Source organism: Pelodiscus sinensis, chromosome 3 (assembly GCF_052426305.1).
Source record: "Pelodiscus sinensis isolate ZL-2025 chromosome 3, ASM5242630v1, whole genome shotgun sequence".
Lineage (NCBI taxonomy): Eukaryota > Metazoa > Chordata > Testudines > Trionychidae > Pelodiscus > Pelodiscus sinensis.
Window position 1 is genome coordinate 182,205,001 of NC_143054.1, and position 18,846 is coordinate 182,223,846.

The window sequence follows — 18,846 nt, forward strand, 5'->3', positions numbered from 1 at the left end:
AGCTGACATTCAGAAAGTTTGTTCTGCTGTTAGTCAACATTGTGGGAACTGAGATTATCATGTATTAGACTGCAAAATCAGAAAAAACGCCTCTCTCTTAGGGCCCGATCCTGAAAACATTTACTTTGAAGAGTAGTGCTTACTATTATGAGTAACCCTATAGAAGTCAACGGTAGTGCTCACAACAGTAAATGATACTAATGGTTGAAAGTGTAATTCACAAATTTCAGCCTTTAATTCTCTACTTGTGCCTAAAAAGCACCATGTATCATTTAAAGTAGTCAGCTATTTTAAGGAAAATGTTTCATGAATGAAGCAGGGATTGTGTCTTTTGCCTCCAAGGTGAACTGACTTTGAAGGATTACGGAACATTCAAATAATTTATACTCCCACCCCTTTTACTCCCCCTAGACTATTTTCCATAACTAATCTTACCTGCAACCTTTTAGAACAAAAAGATAAATGCAGTTATTCCTGTTCCTTTGCTTCTCTCCTCCATGTGTCCTGTTCACTAACTCTTTACATTTTAATGTTTATTAGAAAGAATAGAACGCAGTACAGCGTGAAAGCCACATCAACAAACATCTGTATCAGCCACAGGTCTTCAGTTTTGACCAATTCTCTTTGACACTAACATTATTTTACATGAGTAGAGTTCAATGAGGGTTGATATGGCATATGACAACATAAATCAGAATTAGATTAAAAACAAAAGTTTAGAAACTAACGCTATGTTGCCAGGCAAATGACTTCAGAAGGCCAAATATCTCAAAACTTCCTTCAAGTCTGTTCCCCTATTAGGTTTTTTTTCTCTGCGTTTAGAGCAGCTACAGTATACATGAGCAAAAACACATATAAGGGCTCTAAATTTTCCTAAAAATAAAGCAATTAACTTATTGCCAGAATTCAGCAAGCAATCGTGACAGACTACCCTGAACAGAAAGCAGAAGTCATGATCCCTGACCCTCAACCAACACAAAAGAGGCAGCACTAGCACAATACCTGCTGTCAGCGACTGAATTATTTTTATACAGGAATTTTTATCTCTATTGTACAAACAAGTATGTGTCTGTGCTGACTTGTTAAGCAATCCACTTGTATGTAGAATAAGATTTTTTTTTCCTGCTACCAGTCACACTGCTCTAAGATCAGAAGAAATACATACTCTTTGAAGATCCTCAAATGTTTTAGTTAAAAGGACAGCAGTTGTTTTCAAAGATCCAAGACTATCTTCATCAGAATTTAATTTTTCCTTATTGATTTTTTTCTAACATAATACAAATTTAACATAGAACGATATATAGTTTATTACAAAATATTACAGCCTTTAAAGAAATTATCGGGAGGAAATGTTCTTTTATTCTTTTTTTAATGCAAGTAACAATTTTGCAGAGAAAGAGGAAATGACATTACTGGGTTTTTAACAAAACAATTTTTAAATAATATTACTGATTAATAAATGGTCTACAGCTATTAAGTACACCCAAGCAACAAATGTATCATATACATTGTATGAACTGGCTAAAGTGCAATGATCATTATTTTTTCTCCAAGAAAATTGTTTTTCTTCAGTGGCCACCACACAACAAATCCAACGTGGCAATGACTGATACACCAGCTTTGTATAACTAGGTTACATTTTATTTGATGGCAAATTAAGTGCTATAATTTTTCCTGGTGTTTTTTGGGGGAAAAGGGAGAAGGCAATTTGGTTTTCGGATTTTTGAAGGATTTTTTTTTTATTTGAGGGCTTGGGGTTTGGTTTTGTTTTGTTTTTTTGTTTTTGGTGGGTTGTTTTGCATTTTGTGCTTTAATCCCTACCTACATCAACTGAGCAAATGATGTACATGAAATTTGATTCTTTGTTTCCTCATGGGTAATGTGCTAGAACTTGAATTTATTAAAAGAAGAGTAAATTAGATAGATAGATAGATAGATAGATAGATAGATAGATAGATAGATAGATAGATAGATAGATAGATAGATAGATAGATAGATAGATAGATAGATAGATAGATAGATAGATAGATAGATAGATAGATAGATAGATAGAGCCAAAGTTCTTCAGGTTCCTGTTTTTAACTATAAGTTCATTCTTTACGTGGTTAATCAGAAAAGTGGTTTTAAATAAAGCTAAGATCAAATTGTAAGTGTGATTGTATGTATGTTAAGAACAAGAAGGATGCAAACAAAAACTCATTGTTTTCGACTGACCATATCTCCCCAGATAACCCTTCATCAAGTACATGTTCAGTATTCCATTGTGAATTCAATTCAGACCTAAATAACAACACCTACTTATAAAGACACAGTTTAGTAGTGAAGTTCCTTTCCCTCACATTCACCCTCAACAGTTATTTCACAGAAAGATTAACCTAGATCACTTCCCTGATGCTAATTTACTTATTACTGTTTGTGTTAATGTGTCTACCACACTAACTTGGTAAAACACAAAAACCTGATTGCCGGCTGGTTTATATGCACCCATCCAATATGGAAAGGTGTTGTTTTACAGCAACCTGTTCAAGTAAAACTTCCAATAGAATTGCATCAGACAAGCTCACATGGGTCTCCAGAGGGAGCAGAGAGAAGAAACACTTCTGCGTGCTATCTGCAAACCTAGAACTCAACAGCTTTTTGGCAGCCAATTTGTTTCAAGTGTTTTGTTTCAGGAAACATGTATTTTACTTTGTATGTTTCAGGATTTACTAGAACTGGTTCTGACAGCTGTTGATTTTGTTAAATGAACACATTATTAAAAATCCTCTAACATCCCCAAGCTGAGAAATATACATTTTAATGGCATTTAAATTGTGAACCTGTGAGAATGTGCAAATGAAACCTGTATGAATACTGACTCCGTTACTCTGGATTAAAAGCGTGGCTGGATTTTACAGTAGGGGGTAGAGGAAATTGCAGCTGACTGCATATGTTGATTATATTTCATTTGTTTCAATCAAGTATAGATAGAGAAATGTTAAAAAGGAAAGCCAAAAAAAAAGCAATCTCAAGTACTAAAATTAAATGGGTGCTAATTCTTTGAAAAACATAATATGTGAATTATTGACATATCTCCAAATAATTCCATGGTATGTTGTATATGCAATCTTTATGTATTTTGGGGGAGGGTATTTTTTGTTTGTTTGTTTTGTTTTTGAGGAGCAGGTGATGGAGAAAATCAGCTATATGAAATGAGGTGGAAAAGAAGTGGATGTTTTCATTTTGCCTGAAATTAAAAAAAACAAGAATGGAATCTGTGGCATATTGAACATTTTTCCACTGCTGTCATTCACACTAGGCCATCTAAGTTGTATACAATTCCCCAGACTAGCTGCATATTAAGCTTGCTGTGTACAGCTTTAGTATAGCGTTGTAGTGTGGGAACATTAATATTCCTGTGTTGCCTCTGACAGGACATTTACATGCGCCCATCTGAGCTCACACCTGAGAGCTGCTCCAAGGTACAGAAACTGTGCTCCTATTGTAAAGGCAAATGAAGAACACAAATTCCCTGCTGGGATCAGGGCTGCCCTCACCACACCCCACACCTCAAAGCTTTCCCTTGCCAACTTAACTCAATGCCATCTCAGAATGACGAATGAGCTGAGGCACAGCCACCAAGTTACTAACCCTCTAAGAGCAGCAAAAGCCTCTCTGAAATATTTTTTTAAAATGCACAGTCAATGCAGCTGGCTAGAAAGCTTGGGAAACAAACTCCAGTGAACCCAATACAGAACACATTGCATACTAACACTGATTAGAGATATGGGATGATGTTTATAAGGCTTCAAAATGGGTATGGAAGAAAGCAGACTGGCTTTAATAATGAAGGTACTTTTTATTTCAGATTTGCCTTTGGTCTCTGTGAATGTGAAAAGCTGCAATCTTAGGCCCTACTCCTCCAAGCATTTAGGCACATATGTAGCTTTATGCATGTGCGGCCTGACTTCAGAGAGACCGTTCACTGGGCATAAAATTAAACTCCAAGTACTTTCAGAATTAGGACCTCAAAGGCCAAGTTACCTTTAGTGGATATTCATTTTGTGATAGAAAACAATTAGGACAGCAACAATACAGTTTGTGGATAAACTGATTAGTCTCTTGTTTTAAAAACATGTAAATCACAACAATAAATTTACTGAAATAAATCACAATGGACCTGATCCTGCTCCTATTCAGGTCCAATGTCAGATTAAATATGTTTATTTCCTCTGGGGAAAAAACATTGAATTTTATGGCCATGTTATAAATAACAATACAGGTCTTAATCTATTACATTATATTATCTGGACATATTTTATAAACTTCTGTAATACTCCTCCAATTGACACACACAATAAAAACCTTCTGGATGGAAAACTATATTGAAAATGTGCCCCGAGTTAAAAAATAAAAACCCCTTGTAATAACAGCACTGCTGGCATAACTATGACCCAAATGAAAGCTGAACAAGCAGAAAGGTACTAAAGATCCTTAGTGATTAGATCCCATGCTAAAAAAGTGGCAGTGTGCCAGGCAATGTCCAGTTTGATGTTAAATGCCTTTTATTGTATAAAGCTGGTACTACTAAATATAAAAGCAGACTGGAGATTGGGGTGAATTTGGTAAAAAAAAAATTCTTTATCTAATAAAGGGTGCAAGCAGCCAAACAAATGAAGATTTGTCTTAATTATCTTTATTACTTGAATTGAATAAAAAAGAAATTCAAATTATCAAGGTTGCATGTACAAAATTGTGCAATGCTAAAAGGTTTTCTTCTCTTGTAAATTTTCTTTATAAAATTAAGGAAATCTTTAGGAAAGAATCTACTTCTTCCCCTTGTAATCTGACATTAGGGTCTTCAACTTCCCACTTTCTCCCCACCTCTCCATCCCAACTCCCATATTTCAACTTTTACTGTTTAGTCTGGCTACATAGGGTGTATGTTTATTAAGTATATTATTTTCAAAGCTTGTAGCATCTAATGTTAATCTGCACCCTTTTCATATCTATGCTAAACTTAATGCTTGCTAGGCTGACTCTTTTACCACAAATATTTTGTATCCAGCTATATTTCAGTCCATGGTGAGCTTCACAATTAAATGTCACATATAACAGAAAAAAGAATGCAAAACACATTTCTAATCCTCTAAACGAAAAGATACGATTTACCGGAGACAAGAAATTGGGCCATTTAAGCACCTTTTATGCCTCTCTGGAATAATCATGCCGAATCAGAAGGAAACTTTCTACACTCTGCTTCTGTTCTTAAAATGAACACATATTTGTATTTCCAATAAAAGGCTATTTTTACATTTACTGTCTGTAACAGCAGGGAATAGAAAAACTAACACAATCTCCACCTCATACAAAGGATGATATTGATATCACATGGCTGCTTCTTCAAAACTATTATTTATAAAAAGGCAACAAGGAAAATGCACAATTGAATCATTTATGTGTCATTGAAAAAGTAACATCTGAACAACTTTTGGATAGTCTATGTTTTTAACATTTTTACCTCCTAAAAGTAATTTTTTCCGCCATACAGGCCACTGTGTTTAATTAAGCTTTCAAAAGTCCTCTGACAATGCCAACAATTGAAAGACACTTCTGTAGCTCAATCATGCAATCATTGTGACAGTTCTATTTACAATTTGTCTTAAAGAGAGTTTCTCTGACATTGTACTTTGACAAAACATCCAAGCTGCCAGTTCACAACCTTTCTCTGTCTTATTTACAAATATAGCTTGTATGCAGGACTGAGAATCTCATGAGTCTTCGGACAGTGACCACACAAATTTTCCATCTTATAACTGTTTTGTCCGGCTCATTACTATCTGCTATGAAGATTTGTATTGAACAATTAGTGTGAGAATTTTAGCCATTTTAGTGTATCTGACTTTAGCCATTTTAGTGTATTCTTCTGTCTCATTGTTTAGATGCAATACTAACTATTCAGTTGAACAGTCAATGATATGTGTCTAGAATGAATGAATGAATAAATAAATAAATAAATAAATCACAAAATTACAATAGTAATTGCTAATAGTGTACCAAGAGGATTTCTGTGGCATATAAACAAATCAAATAATTCTATTCTGATCATTCTAATAGTTACATTTACTTGGTCCATCAGTTAATATCACACTATGTTCATTTTCCATTTGATTATTCAGTTGAAAGATATTTCTTACATTTGTTTTCCTTATGTTGGATTTGTATATAACTGATGATTGGAGAAAATGGAATTCGGGCACTCAAAAGGAACCCTCTCTATTTGCATATGCAGCATACAAAAATATATAATCATATTTATAAATGAGAATATATGTAGCATTCCACTGAGATAAATCTGAAGCATAGTAGTAGTTAAAATGCCTTCACACACACACACACACACACACACCAAAAATAATCTTTCATTAATCCTGCCACTTTATATATTCAACAAGAATTAAAACCTAACACCAATAGACTATAAATATTTATTTTTCCTTTTCAGGAAGTGAACAGCAGTTTTATATTCACTGATATCTTGATACTTCAGTTAATATTTGCCTCCATTGTAAAATCTGAGACTGGATAACTAAACCCCTGCCGAAGCACTCCCTGCAAATCACAGACTGCTGGTATCTGGTGGTGAGTGTCTGACATACATATTGATGAAAGTCGCCTCATTGGACCCACACAACATAGCCTATTAATTTTCATTAAATTTATGACATTTCTGCCATAGCACTGGATCGTCACTCAAAATTGTATATCAAGCCAAAGACACACACACACACACACACACACACACACACACACACAGAGAGAGAGAGAGAGAACAGATATGTATACATGTGTGTATTTATATTTTATGTATATCCCTGCATACTGTACAGACGCATACATACTATTCTAAACATTCCTTTTATATGAACAATGGTTAGGGTGAAGAGTGGCCTACAGACAGTTAAAATACACATAATTTCACTGTAAATATGAGTGAATGCTTTATTTCTTGTATTTGGGTGCAGTGATCCCTAAGCATTACTTATCTTAGGAAGATGGTCTTTTATTGTAATACACCAAATTACTCTCTGCAAAATGACACACAAAGCAGGTACTGTAAATACACCTAACTTAGAACACTATAGTAACCTCTTTCTGAAGAATACTTAAGTGGCTGCATTTTTACATTGTTTATTAAATGTATTTTCTGGATGTTTATCATGACGAATCAGTTCAGCTGGCTCCTGTATTTTGTTCTTAGTTTTAATTACATATTCACATATCTTATGATTATTGTTTCCTTTCTACTCTTGGTAGTAAAGCAGATATATTATACTGGAATTAGTAAATGCCATTCTGAGGTTCACTTCAGAGACCCCCAAAATACCTGAATTCCACAACTTATTCAGTGACCCTGACAGTTAATTTCACTGCTGGACATTGGGACTTTATTGGTGTTATAATTCCAGTTACTTTATGATATGACAAAATTGTCTCCCATTTAACTAATTCCAGTGTGGAAACATTATATTAAATACAAATTAAAGGAATAGTATAAGAGCTCATAATTATCCATGCATGAAAGCTTTACCTCACCTGAGTCACATCACTTGCACACCCACTGGAGAGCTTCTATATATTTCCTCTGAAAACAATTAGAGGCTGATCTTACATTCCTTGCATACTCAAAACTCCCATTGATTCCAGCTGGAGCTTTGAATGTGCAAGAAATATAGACATTATTGAACTTCTAGTATGTGTCAGTTTTAAACATATCTCTCTGCACCGGAGACACGAAAATAACTGGAGCTGGATCTTGTGGTCCTTTCATACAAGAGTAATCTTTACTTCTGTGGGTAGTCCAATTGACTTTCTTGGAACTACTCCTCTGAGTAAAGACTATCTGCAGAAGTATGGACTATGTGCATGTGAAAGGGTTTGCAGGATCAGGTCCCTAGTTTTTTTAATGTCTGTTGTGTATTGTGCATACCCCTGAATTCAGTCCTTAGCTTACTGAACCATTCAGAAGAACAAGAGACTGTTAAAAACATATTATTCTTCTAATTAGCAACACCATTACATCGTTCAGGGCCAAATTCTGCCCACTTAATGCATGCTAGGAGTCTAATTAATGGTAGCCACCCTACTTATATGAGTCAAGAAGGCAAGATTTGGCTCACAAGGTTCAACAACAGTGACAGTAGCATTCTAAACTAAAACAAAGAATTCTAAACTCCTCATACTGAATGGCTTATTTGAGACCATGGCAAGAAGAGTGGTTTTAATTCTTGCTTGACAGATACTGTGTTTTGTCTTTTAAACAGAGCAGTTCAATATGTAAATATGATGTTACATCACACAAGTGTTACTCCATATTTGGTGATTTAGCATGGCTTCAGATCTCTGAAGACTACAAATCCCTTCCGCTAGACTCTTGCTTCATTAATCATGCCCTACACTTCTGTTCATTTTCCTTCAAATCACAGACAGCACATGGAAATGGTCACTGCTATATACTACTCTGGAAAAAAACTCTTTAACCTACATGTCACAGAAGTTGAATGTGCTGGAAAATTTAAGCCATCTTTCAAAAGCAGCTTGCCACTAAGCTGACCATATGAAAGCATGGGAGGGGGTATGCGCACACACATGTGCGCACACACGCACACACTTACTGCAAAGCTTTCAAAAAACATAACTGTCACATTCGATTTTAATGAATGGTTGGAGGGGAAAAAAATCACACTGAATCCTGCAGTGCCTACTGACCAATTAGGGTTTAACTTTGTGGCCAAAGTAAGTCAAAGATGAGATCTAGTATATCATGTCATTATGTATAGTACTTTTGCTAATACTAAACTACCCTTTGGGCTATTAAAATACAGGTATAAGTGATGTCTTATCCTAACTAATATTTCCATTAAACTAGATCAGGCATTGGTTGATTTTAATATGCTACTGTACTGCTTATATTTTATGCATAATTTAATGTGATTAGCAATACGAAGCAATGGGTGGTGTTCATATTTGCTGTAAGGAGTTTAGAAACTAACTGTGCCTTGCTAGCTTTCCAGTATTTCTCTGATTTTGTTTTTCATATTATGTTTAATTATTTTAACCTTAGCCACTGAGACATTCATATATTCAGTGTCTTTCCAGTTAAAAAAATTTATCCTAGGGAATGATACTATTTACTTTTTTTTAAATTACATTTCATATAGTTTGTTGTGCAAAACAGAACTCGGTCTTGGACATTTGCACGGGTGACATGTGGTTGTGTAAACCGCAAACAAAATCAAGATACATCTGTCAAAACCACATCAGAGACAAGAGAGAGCACAGAGAAGCATTTATCATGTGGCTGAGGAGGCAGGCTGCAGACAGCGGCCTTTCCTGTCAAACCAACCTTTTGAAATTTCCAACATGCCCTTAAACTTTTCGAATAAGCATGTCTGTGCGCTTCAGCAACTGCCCTCTCTACTCTGGCCTGGCCAGTCGAAAATGGCATCTTAAAGTCAAGGTCGGTGGTGTCACTTTGCCATGGGGCTGTGTTTAATTACAGTCCATACGCTGACAGCCAATATGGATCCAAGGCTAGCTGATGCTCATTTAACTCTTTCACCCCTGAGTTAACAAAAGACTAAAGCTAGTTCCTGTACAACACAGCAGGGTGTAACATACACATATATTAGGCAACACAGTAGAAGACAACTACTATATACAGTTAAGAAAACAAAATCCAAGCAAACCCTGTTCAAAATACACAGTCAGGTTAGATGGGATTGTTGATGCTAAAACTACTCCACCACTTGAAAATATTTTTGTGTAATTAATCTGAACCGAAATGCAGCGTATTGAACATATTGGCTGTCATGGTAAATAGAACAGAAAAACAGACACAGCACTTCCCAACTGTGAGTATTACTACAGTTTGACTGAACATGGAAATAAACTTGTAAATGCTTCTCCTTGCTTCCATTTACCTGCTATATGTTCCTGTTTAGGGCAGATTCCTCTAGATGACGTTGATAAACAATCGTCATCCTCTGGTGTGACCTGGATGCCAACCTCCACAGGATTGGATGCTTTTTTCAGCTCACTTGGTGAGGGTGAAGGTGGCTTATCCACAGCCTTCTCTAAGCAAAGACTGCCATTGCATTGTTTCCGTTTGTGCTCAATAAAAATAAGAATGTCCCCCAATGGGAAGTTCATCTGACACTGGCCACAAGTAAGGAGGTCGTGATCCCCTTCTGGAGCTCCCAACGTGCCATGCTCTGGTTCATCATCAGTAAGAATGGCTTCAAGAGGTTCGGCTGCAGTTTAAGAAACAAAAGGAGAATCATTAGAGCTCTTGTGACAAGAAGGGGAAGGTGGGGAGAGAGAAAAACATGTTGTTAAGCTCCCTGTTCAGGGATGCCATACTGTGTTTTGAATATTTATAGGAAGCAAAAATTAAACCCGTGTTACATGAACAGATAGCATGTTATCAGTCCAGCAAGAAGCAAGTGTAGTTATTGGTGTTGATAGCAAATATGTTTTAAGAAAGCAGTTGTAATAGGCAGAACTATAGGAATGGAAACGGCAATCTTATCAACATTCCTGGATTTAGACAAAGTTCTAATTTGAATAAACAATATAATTGTAAAAATTGAAATAACAGCTGTCAAAAGAATTATTGTGAGACAATCGTGGTATCATGAAGAAAAGCCAGCACTCTACTTTGTTGCCAGAGGTATTATTTATGTTTATGGAGAGAGAGAAAGAGAGAGAGAGAGAAAGAGAGAGAGAGTGTGTAAGAGAGAGAAAGAGTAATGTCTGACTTTGTTAAGGAATATCCATCACCATGGCATACGTTTTGAAATGCTCAATTGTGAGTTAGGTATGTGTGCGTGTATATATGCAAATATATGAACATACACATTAAAAGACACAGGTTGTGCATGCGCGCGCACACACACACACACTCACACTGGAGCTACATAAGCCTGTACTGTGTGTACATGTATGTTTACATTTTTATATTATATATTCAGTTTAAAAATGAAAATGTGAACGAACCATGGGAAAAAAGACAAAATTAATAAATAAGGAGTCTAAATACTTACACTTTTCAGCTTAACCTCCCCCCAGAAATTAAAGAAATAAGAAATTCACTGGCATTTCTACTCACACACATTAACTAAACAAGCTACTTTCAAGTACTTAAGAAAATAAGCCAGTTACGGTTTTTTGTGGGGGTTTTTTTAATTCTGAAGAAAGGAGGACCTAAATTATTCTAAATATGTTAGCAATTGTGGTGTTCATCATATAAAAATCAGTATGGTCAACTGAATGCCACATTTCATAACAACAGTGAAAAGACCTTTCTTTAAACTTGAAATACCTTCCTTAATGTTGTCAAAGTTGACTAATTTTCTGAATGAGCTCCAAAAAGCTTCATTATGAGACTATTTCTGCACGCACAGTGGTCAGTGGATTGTATAACAAGGCAGACATGCCTTTCTTTTCTGTTTGCTTTTTTAACTTTGCACTGAAATATCTTGGCAATATGTATACAGCATTCATCACTATAACCTTGCAAGAAAAAAACACCCCTGTGTGTTGGTATTTCTCTACCTATGCAACATAATACATATACTAACAAACAACAAAAATGAGCCGACATTACAAAATATAAAATGCCTCAAAATGTTGCCAGTTAATGAAAGTGAGACCCACTACAACTCTTAAACAGTTAATCAATCTGACCTTCTTTAGTGAGCTGCCAATTTCACATTTAATGAACTTAAAGCCACAGAGAATCAAAAAATAGATTTTAATTTGACTGCAGAATATTGGAACAGATTTTGATAAAGTGCAAAAATCCAGTGAACTCAGGTTAAATTTATTTCAACCCTACCTAAGCTGAATTTTGAGGAGGAAGATCTGGAGTAGCTCCCAGTTGTGCTGTGTAAAATAATATTGAAAGAGCACCTTACGTACCTTAGCTCCAACTAGGACACACTGATACATTCCATAATTTCTTGCCCCTAATGCTACTCCTAATTTAACGTAAGGTCAACTACAGGAATATGAAGGTTATATTTGTATTAATAAAAACAATATTTTAATCATTTGGGTTTTCTGCTAAACTTACTGACCAAAAGATAACACGCAACATGCATTTACACTTTTCTAACATAGAAAAGGAAATGGGAATGTTTGTAAAATCTCTGTTTGCATTTGCACAGAGTAATTGAATATGGAAGTCATTCCAACAGATCCTCTCTACTTGTATCAAATAAAGATATTTTTTGTGTTAAAGAGTAATTGTAATTTCTGGATTACTAACTAAAAGTAGCAAAACATTTATAAAAATAAATATTCTCCTTATAACTGCTTTGATTGGGACTTTGAATAATTGTTCAGTTACAATCTTTTTCCTTAGCCTAGTTTGCTTCTGAAATTGTCAATATTATTCAGCGATGAAAGAGAATATTATGCTCAGATACCAGACAGTTAAAAGTAATGCTAAACAAAAATAGACTTTGCTAAAGACTATACTGACTGGGATGATTTACAATCAAAACCAGGAAATGAAGTAGTAATTCAGAGGTTGCTGATTACACCTCCACATTTCACCTAATTAATTTTATAGGAGGCAAAGTTCTCGAAAATAACAAGATGATCAAATGTACAGATATAAAACCTGTAACCTCAACATTTTCTATGCTCTTAATGTAAATTATTGCTAATTAACAAGAATTATATACTAATGTATGAAATACCTCTGGCACCCTGTTCATTACAAAACATTTGGCTCTTGATGCTCTGAGAGACAGCAAAATGGGCTTTTATTATTTCTGCTGTTTTCAAAAAAATCAGGTGCACAAAGAAAATATGAAAATTCAGTTCACCTGGTCTTGCCACTGATTTGCAGTATACATCTTTTAATTCTGGGGAAATCAAAACCTCTTTCCTGGGTGTCTAATCATTCCTTTATATTTTTAATGCAAATTGCCCTTCCATAAACATGTATTTCAAGCCTCTCTGTAGCCCTTCCTATTCCCCACCAACATCCACCAAAATTACACCACTTTCTCTATCAAGTTAAATGGATTTCTGTCTCAAAAGAAGTGTGAGGAGAGGCAATGGAAGAAAAAGAACCAGTTTTGTGTTGAAAAGGGGGAGCGGGAGGGGAGGGATATATCAGTGTGGATACAGCAAGACAGAGACGTCTAAATACCCCGGCAGCAGACAGGGCTGCGTCAAGCTGAGAAGACAAAAAAGAAAATCAGGGGAGAAAGAGCGAGAGAGTGACTGTCTAGTCCAAGTTTGCCTTCAAGTGTATCCTGTGATTGTCTCACGGTCTAAGGAAACAAATGATGCCTAATGATGTGGGCTAGTGGCCGGTGTTTTAAAACAGACAGAAAGCGGGAGCCCGGGGAAGAGAGGGAAGCAAGGAAGAGAGGGGAAAGCGAACTTGGAAAGGGCTGAGCAGCACCCGAGCAGGCAGCACAATGGGAGCAGCGTGGATCGGAAGCCTAGTGCGAACACGTGCGAGCCAGCAAGGTGCCTTCTCCTCTTTCGGCTGGGACCGAGCCGGCTACCGCTTCTCCGCCCCAACCCCCCCGCTCACAAGCATTGCCTTTCCCTCGGATGGGCCGGTAGCAGGAGTTTGGGGGGGCAAACAAAAGCAGATGTGTCCAAGTCAGCAAAATAAACACAAAGTCACAGAAGAGAGTGCCACTCGGCTCCCCTCCCCCCTTCCCAACAGGGTTGGGGGGGAGTTTTTGAGAGGGGGGTCTTATGATTTCCGTGTGCCACGGTCCCCTGCAAAGCTACGACTAGACTGAAGGGATCCCAGGCAGCCCAGCGCCGCCGGGGAAGGCTTCCAAGCCCCCCGGGGACTTCCCCGGTCTGATCTGCTGTCTGGTGCGGGAGGGGCAAAGAAGGGCCAACTAGTCCTGGCCGTCTTCCGAAATCGTTTTCGGGGACGGCGTTACCACAAACATTAGGGAGAGAAAATGGGTCTTTTGTCCAGCCGGGCTCTAGCGGCGGCGTCCGGGTTTCCTCGCCAGCCATCAAACAAGGCGCAATTAAGAACAAAGAAAGGGGGGGGAGAAAATGAAAAAAAGGGGGAAAGAGAGAGAAAAAAACCCGCCCTCCCTCCTTCCTAAACGAAAATGCTGAGAATTAAAGACGTGGTGAAACTGATCAGGTTCAAGTTCGTTGGGGCTTTTTTGATCTTGTTCTGCCTCCTAGCGACTGAAACTCACATGCGAACCTATCTTGAACCAATTTTTTTTTAAATCCAACTCCAACACATCCCCCCTTTTAAACTCCCCCCCCCCATCTCACAGGGAGAAATATACCAAATGGCAATTACACTGCCAGCAAAAAATTTTAATAACTTAAATATGTATCTGTATATTACATACGGAATGGCCCAGCCAGGGGGGAGCCCAGCACGACTGGGGAAGGATTTGGGGATGTAAATCTAATCTTTCAATTATTCTGTGACAAGTGAGTCTAACACGCGCGCGCACCAATTCTAAGGATCAATGCACTCTGGCAGATTTTTTTTCAAAAGTAACATAGGTTATTACTAGTGTCTACACTATTGTAGGGAGCTCGTGGGGGGGGGGGGAATCCTGCAACCTGTTCTGGAAGAGATAGCATCTCCAGAAGTGTAACAGTTACGTTGCAATACAGAACACAACATTTTGCATTTCAAAAAGCCCTTAGAATGGGGCTAAATTACTGAAACAATGAGGGGTGGAGGGAAGAGAACCTGAAGGCGTCTTACTTTAAAGGAAACTTTACGAATGCAAATACTTTGGCTTTCCCTTCCTATACGGGAGCTGTTTTAACCAAAGCGTTAACATTTTCCTACGGACTATGTGTAACTCTTGCTCCAAATATCTATATCTCTGAATGGAGAAAATGCATTGTAAACTTTTACAGACAGAGAGCGAGAAGGGGGAGGGGGTGTTTGCAGGCAGAGAAAATGCACTGCAACAGACGAGGGGCGGAAAAAACACATAGAACACTTGGGGGGGAGGGATAAAATACAAGCGTGCATCTTTTTTTCTTCTCCTCCTAAAAAATATATGTTCTTGTCTCCTCCTTCCCGCTCCAGATCCGAGTTCCCTTTTGTTGTGTATGCAGCGAGCTTGCTTATCTTGCATCCAGCTTTTGTGTGTTGTTGGCGGACAGGGAGAATGGAAGAAGAGGGGGAGGATTTAAATATTTTTCAACAAATTTTCCCCGGGAGCGTCATTTTTCTTTAATTTGATCGTGCTCGTGACGCTCGCTGCTCGAGTTCGGGGGGTTTGTTTTTCGTTGTGTGTGTGTGTGTGTGTGTGTGTGCGCGCTTCGCTTGGGTTTGCTCTTGTCTCTGCTTGTTGGCAGGAGGCACCCCGCACACGCGGCGCTTGTAAACATTCAGACACGAGATTTTTCCCAATCAAAATCCACTTCCACTTTTTTTGAAAATCTTCCAAAAAATAGTAAGCGAGAGAGAGCGAGAGGAGGGAATTCCTCCTGCCTCTCGCTCGCTCCGCTCCACGCCGCCGAGCCAAGCAGCCCAAGTTTGCAGGCAGGAGTTGGGGGGAGAGGGAGGTGGGGAGGAGAGGGGGGAAGGCTGGCAGGAGTCGGTTGGCTGGGGGAAGGTCCGATTGCGGCGGAGCCCCAGGGAAAGGCAACCACGGCTCCGGACGGCACAGCAGCCGCTCCTGCCCCCTATGCCCTTTCGCCGCGGAGGGGAAAGAGCCATTCCCCACGCTTGGCAGCGGAAACAAAGAGGGGCGCATTGCCCAACACCCCGTGCGCCACCAGGAGAGAAAGGGGATCTGAAAAGGGGGTGTCGGCTAAAACCACGCGCCCCTGGACTTTCTCTTCACTCCACTTGGCTACACTCTCTTGTCTGTCTGTCCGTGCGCCAGTCCGTCTCTCCTGCCGGGATTTCTTTGCACTCCACTCCCCCCCACCCAACCCCCGCCACAACAAATTTTGCACCTCGCTGCAAACTGGGCGAATGGCTGTTTTCCCAAGTCCGAATGGGCACGATTTAAAAATACAAACCAAAGCCACAGGAGGAGGAGGGTGGGTGGGTGTGTGGCAAAAGCAAAGAAGGAAGAGCGAGCGAGCGAGGGGCATGCTCCAGGAGCAAAGAAAAGAAAAGTGAGCGAGGTGATTTAATTAGAGAGGGGGGGAAATCCAAGCCCGGGGTGAGAGCCTTTCCACCCCTCTCGCCCGCCTTTCTCCGCAATGAAACAACCCGCGCGAAGGAGGCACGGAATCAAAGGCACGTTGCGCTTTGGGTTACTTACGCGAAAATTCCCGCTTGCTTAAGTGCTGGGGTTTGCCTTGCTTGCGGCGAGACATGGTGGGCTGCTGGCTGCGGTGGCTTGTGAGCCGCTCGGTTCACATCGGGAGAGCCGGGTGAGAAAGGAAGGAGACTCCAGAGAAAATATCTTCATCAATGTCTTTTGACATCCAAAATAAATTAGAAATAATACAAAGATGGCGCAGGGAAGATGAATTGTGGGATAGCAGTCATGGCTTTTTTTTTTTTGTGCAAGAAAAAAAAAGAGAGAGAGAGAGGGAGAGAGAGAGAGGGAAGGAGAGAGAGAGAGATGAAAAAAATGGCAAAAGCCCCCCTGAGCTGCAAGTTCAAGTGCGGACGTGACGTCCCCGCGAACTTGAACGTCAGGCGCCTGGATGGACAGAGACATACAAAACATGGGCAGGGCAAGCGGGAGAGAGGGGGAGGAGGGAAGAGGAAGGCAACACCAATGGACACTCATCAGGGGCTGGACATGAAAAGGAGAGCAGGACAAGCCAATGGACAGTGATCGCAGGGGGGAAAGGGGAGGGGGGAGGGAGGCCGGGCGCCAGACACCGGGCGCACGCTGCTTGGCGGAGTTGGGGCGGAGAGGGCTGGGCGCGCCGGGCACTAGTGGCCGCAGAGGAGGGAAGTAAGAGCAGAAACGCCAGAGTGGCCAGGCTGGGAGGGGGAAAAATCAATAAATAAAAGCAGCCGCCTCCCCCTTCGCTTCTGCCCCTCGCCAGCCTGAGGCTTGCTTAGGTAACCTGCGACAGGATGCTCCCAGGAGGGTGAGGGAAGGCAGGTAGTGTGCGAGCCCACCCGGGAGGCAAAGCCATGGCCCTACAAACTTTACCACGCCGCCCAAGCCAAGCCGCCCGGGAGACGCGCAGGCTGCGCCTGGCAGGCACAGGGTCTGGCAGCCAGCACAAAGGGCGGGAAGGGGAAGGGCTGGAAGGAGAAAAGTTGGGCGCTTGGAGCAGCGCGGGGAGAGGAGGCGAGAACCAGGCTCCTGCCTGGAAGGCTGGAGCGGGGAGCAAGGGGAAGCGTTTCGGAGGCAGAGGCTGAAAAGCGGCAGAAGCAGAGAAGGCAGAAGGAAGGAGGTGGAACTTCATACTGCCCCCCCCCCCAAAAAAAAAAAACAAATTAATGACACAACTGGCCCGGGCAGTCTGCAAGCCAAGCAGCGCTCTGAGCTGGAAAGAGAACTGTCTGCCAGTGTCCACTCAAACTAACGGGGGCGCGGAAAGCAATGCGAGGGGGACAAGCCAGAGCTCCCTGCCAGGCAGGAGCGAGCCAAGCGGGGCGCAGGGCTGGAAGTGGGGGAGCGGGGTGCAGCAGCGTTGGTGGTCACTTACCGGGGGGGACATATTCCCCACTCCTGGCCCGGGACGGGATCGGGCTGCACTAAGGCTAAGCGGGAGGGGAGGAAGAGAGCATTTGTGGCAATTGTCCCGCAGATCAAACAAAACAAACGCGTGGGGCAGAGAGAGGTGGGGGACCCGGCCTTCGAGCGCACCGGCTAGCCGCCCCAGACAAGGAGAAAGCAGAGAGAGAGAGAGGGACGAGAGAAGCGAGGGGCAAAGCCAAAGAGGGGAGAAGTGGCTGCAGCGCAGGAAGGGGAATGAAGCAGCCTCTTGCTGTGACTGTAAGATTTTAACACGCCAAACTGTCCTCATGACGTTACCCGGAGAGAGCGGGGCGGGGGGGATGGAAATCTTCCCGTTTGCTCGCAGAAGCAGCGGGGAAGGCAAGTGGCCCGGGCTGTCGGGGAACACCCAGCCGCTTCCGATCCGAGGGCTCCTTTCGCGTGTGTGCGAAGCGCACGCGTTTGGGCTTGGAACGCCCTTTGGGGAGAACCGAGAGGGGACCTGTTGGAAATGAAACTCTGTCTCTTTAATGGACACACACACACACACACACACACACACACACACACACACACACCTGCTGTCACGGATCTATTTCTTTTGGGGGAGTACAGCAATAGCGCGCGCTTCCACCCACCCTACGAGCTGAAGTTTATTCCCAAACATCCCTTCAAGCCTCAACTTCTTCCAGTATTCGCACCCCTTCCCCCGGCTGGCTAGACTAGGCGCGGAGTGGGGGAAAGTGGGGCAGGGAGGGTGGGTGTGCTAGTGCTGGTGCCAGGCGGCTTCAAAGGGACTGCAGGTGAACCAGTCTAATTGGACGTAGCGGAGATCTCTCTCCTGTCTTGATGCGCAATATCCTCCTCCCGAGGCACTGAACTACCGCCAGATCTGGTTTGTTATTGCACTTCCCAGCATTGCACTCAAGACAAGAGGTGTCTGCTGTGCACAGTGCCCTGCGTTGTTGGTTTTTTTGGGGTTTTTTTTGTAATACAGACACAGATGTACCCACACATCCCCCCCCCTACACACACACGCGCGCACTCATTCCCTCTCTTACTACAGTTCTATGCTCCAGCTTCATTGTGGAGCTACCCACAGCGACTTGCGATTCAACTGCTAGTCCTGCTGTCACACGCTGCCTGCCCCAGGTGCGCTGACTCCGTAAAGTTTTACCCCTCTATTCAA

The 18,846-nt window shown here is 41.1% G+C and overlaps 1 protein-coding gene across 3 annotated transcripts in view; it reads right to left on the bottom strand.

Annotated features, from left to right (window-relative positions):
- BCL11A (BCL11 transcription factor A) overlaps positions 1 to 18,106 on the bottom strand; it is a 106,052-nt gene extending 87,946 nt beyond the window's left edge. The window contains exons 1-2 of one of the 3 annotated variants that reach the window (XM_075925528.2): positions 16,293 to 18,106; positions 9,963 to 10,292 (exon numbers count right to left, since the gene is read on the bottom strand). In XM_075925528.2, the coding sequence (XP_075781643.1) occupies positions 9,963 to 10,292; positions 16,293 to 16,347 (385 nt within the window). In that variant the 5' untranslated portion in view covers positions 16,348 to 18,106. The remainder of the gene's footprint in view (positions 1 to 9,962; positions 10,293 to 16,292) is intronic. The other 2 variants (XM_006122154.5, XM_014573141.4) reach the window with 2 other exon arrangements.
- Positions 18,107 to 18,846: the final 740 nt, after the last annotated feature.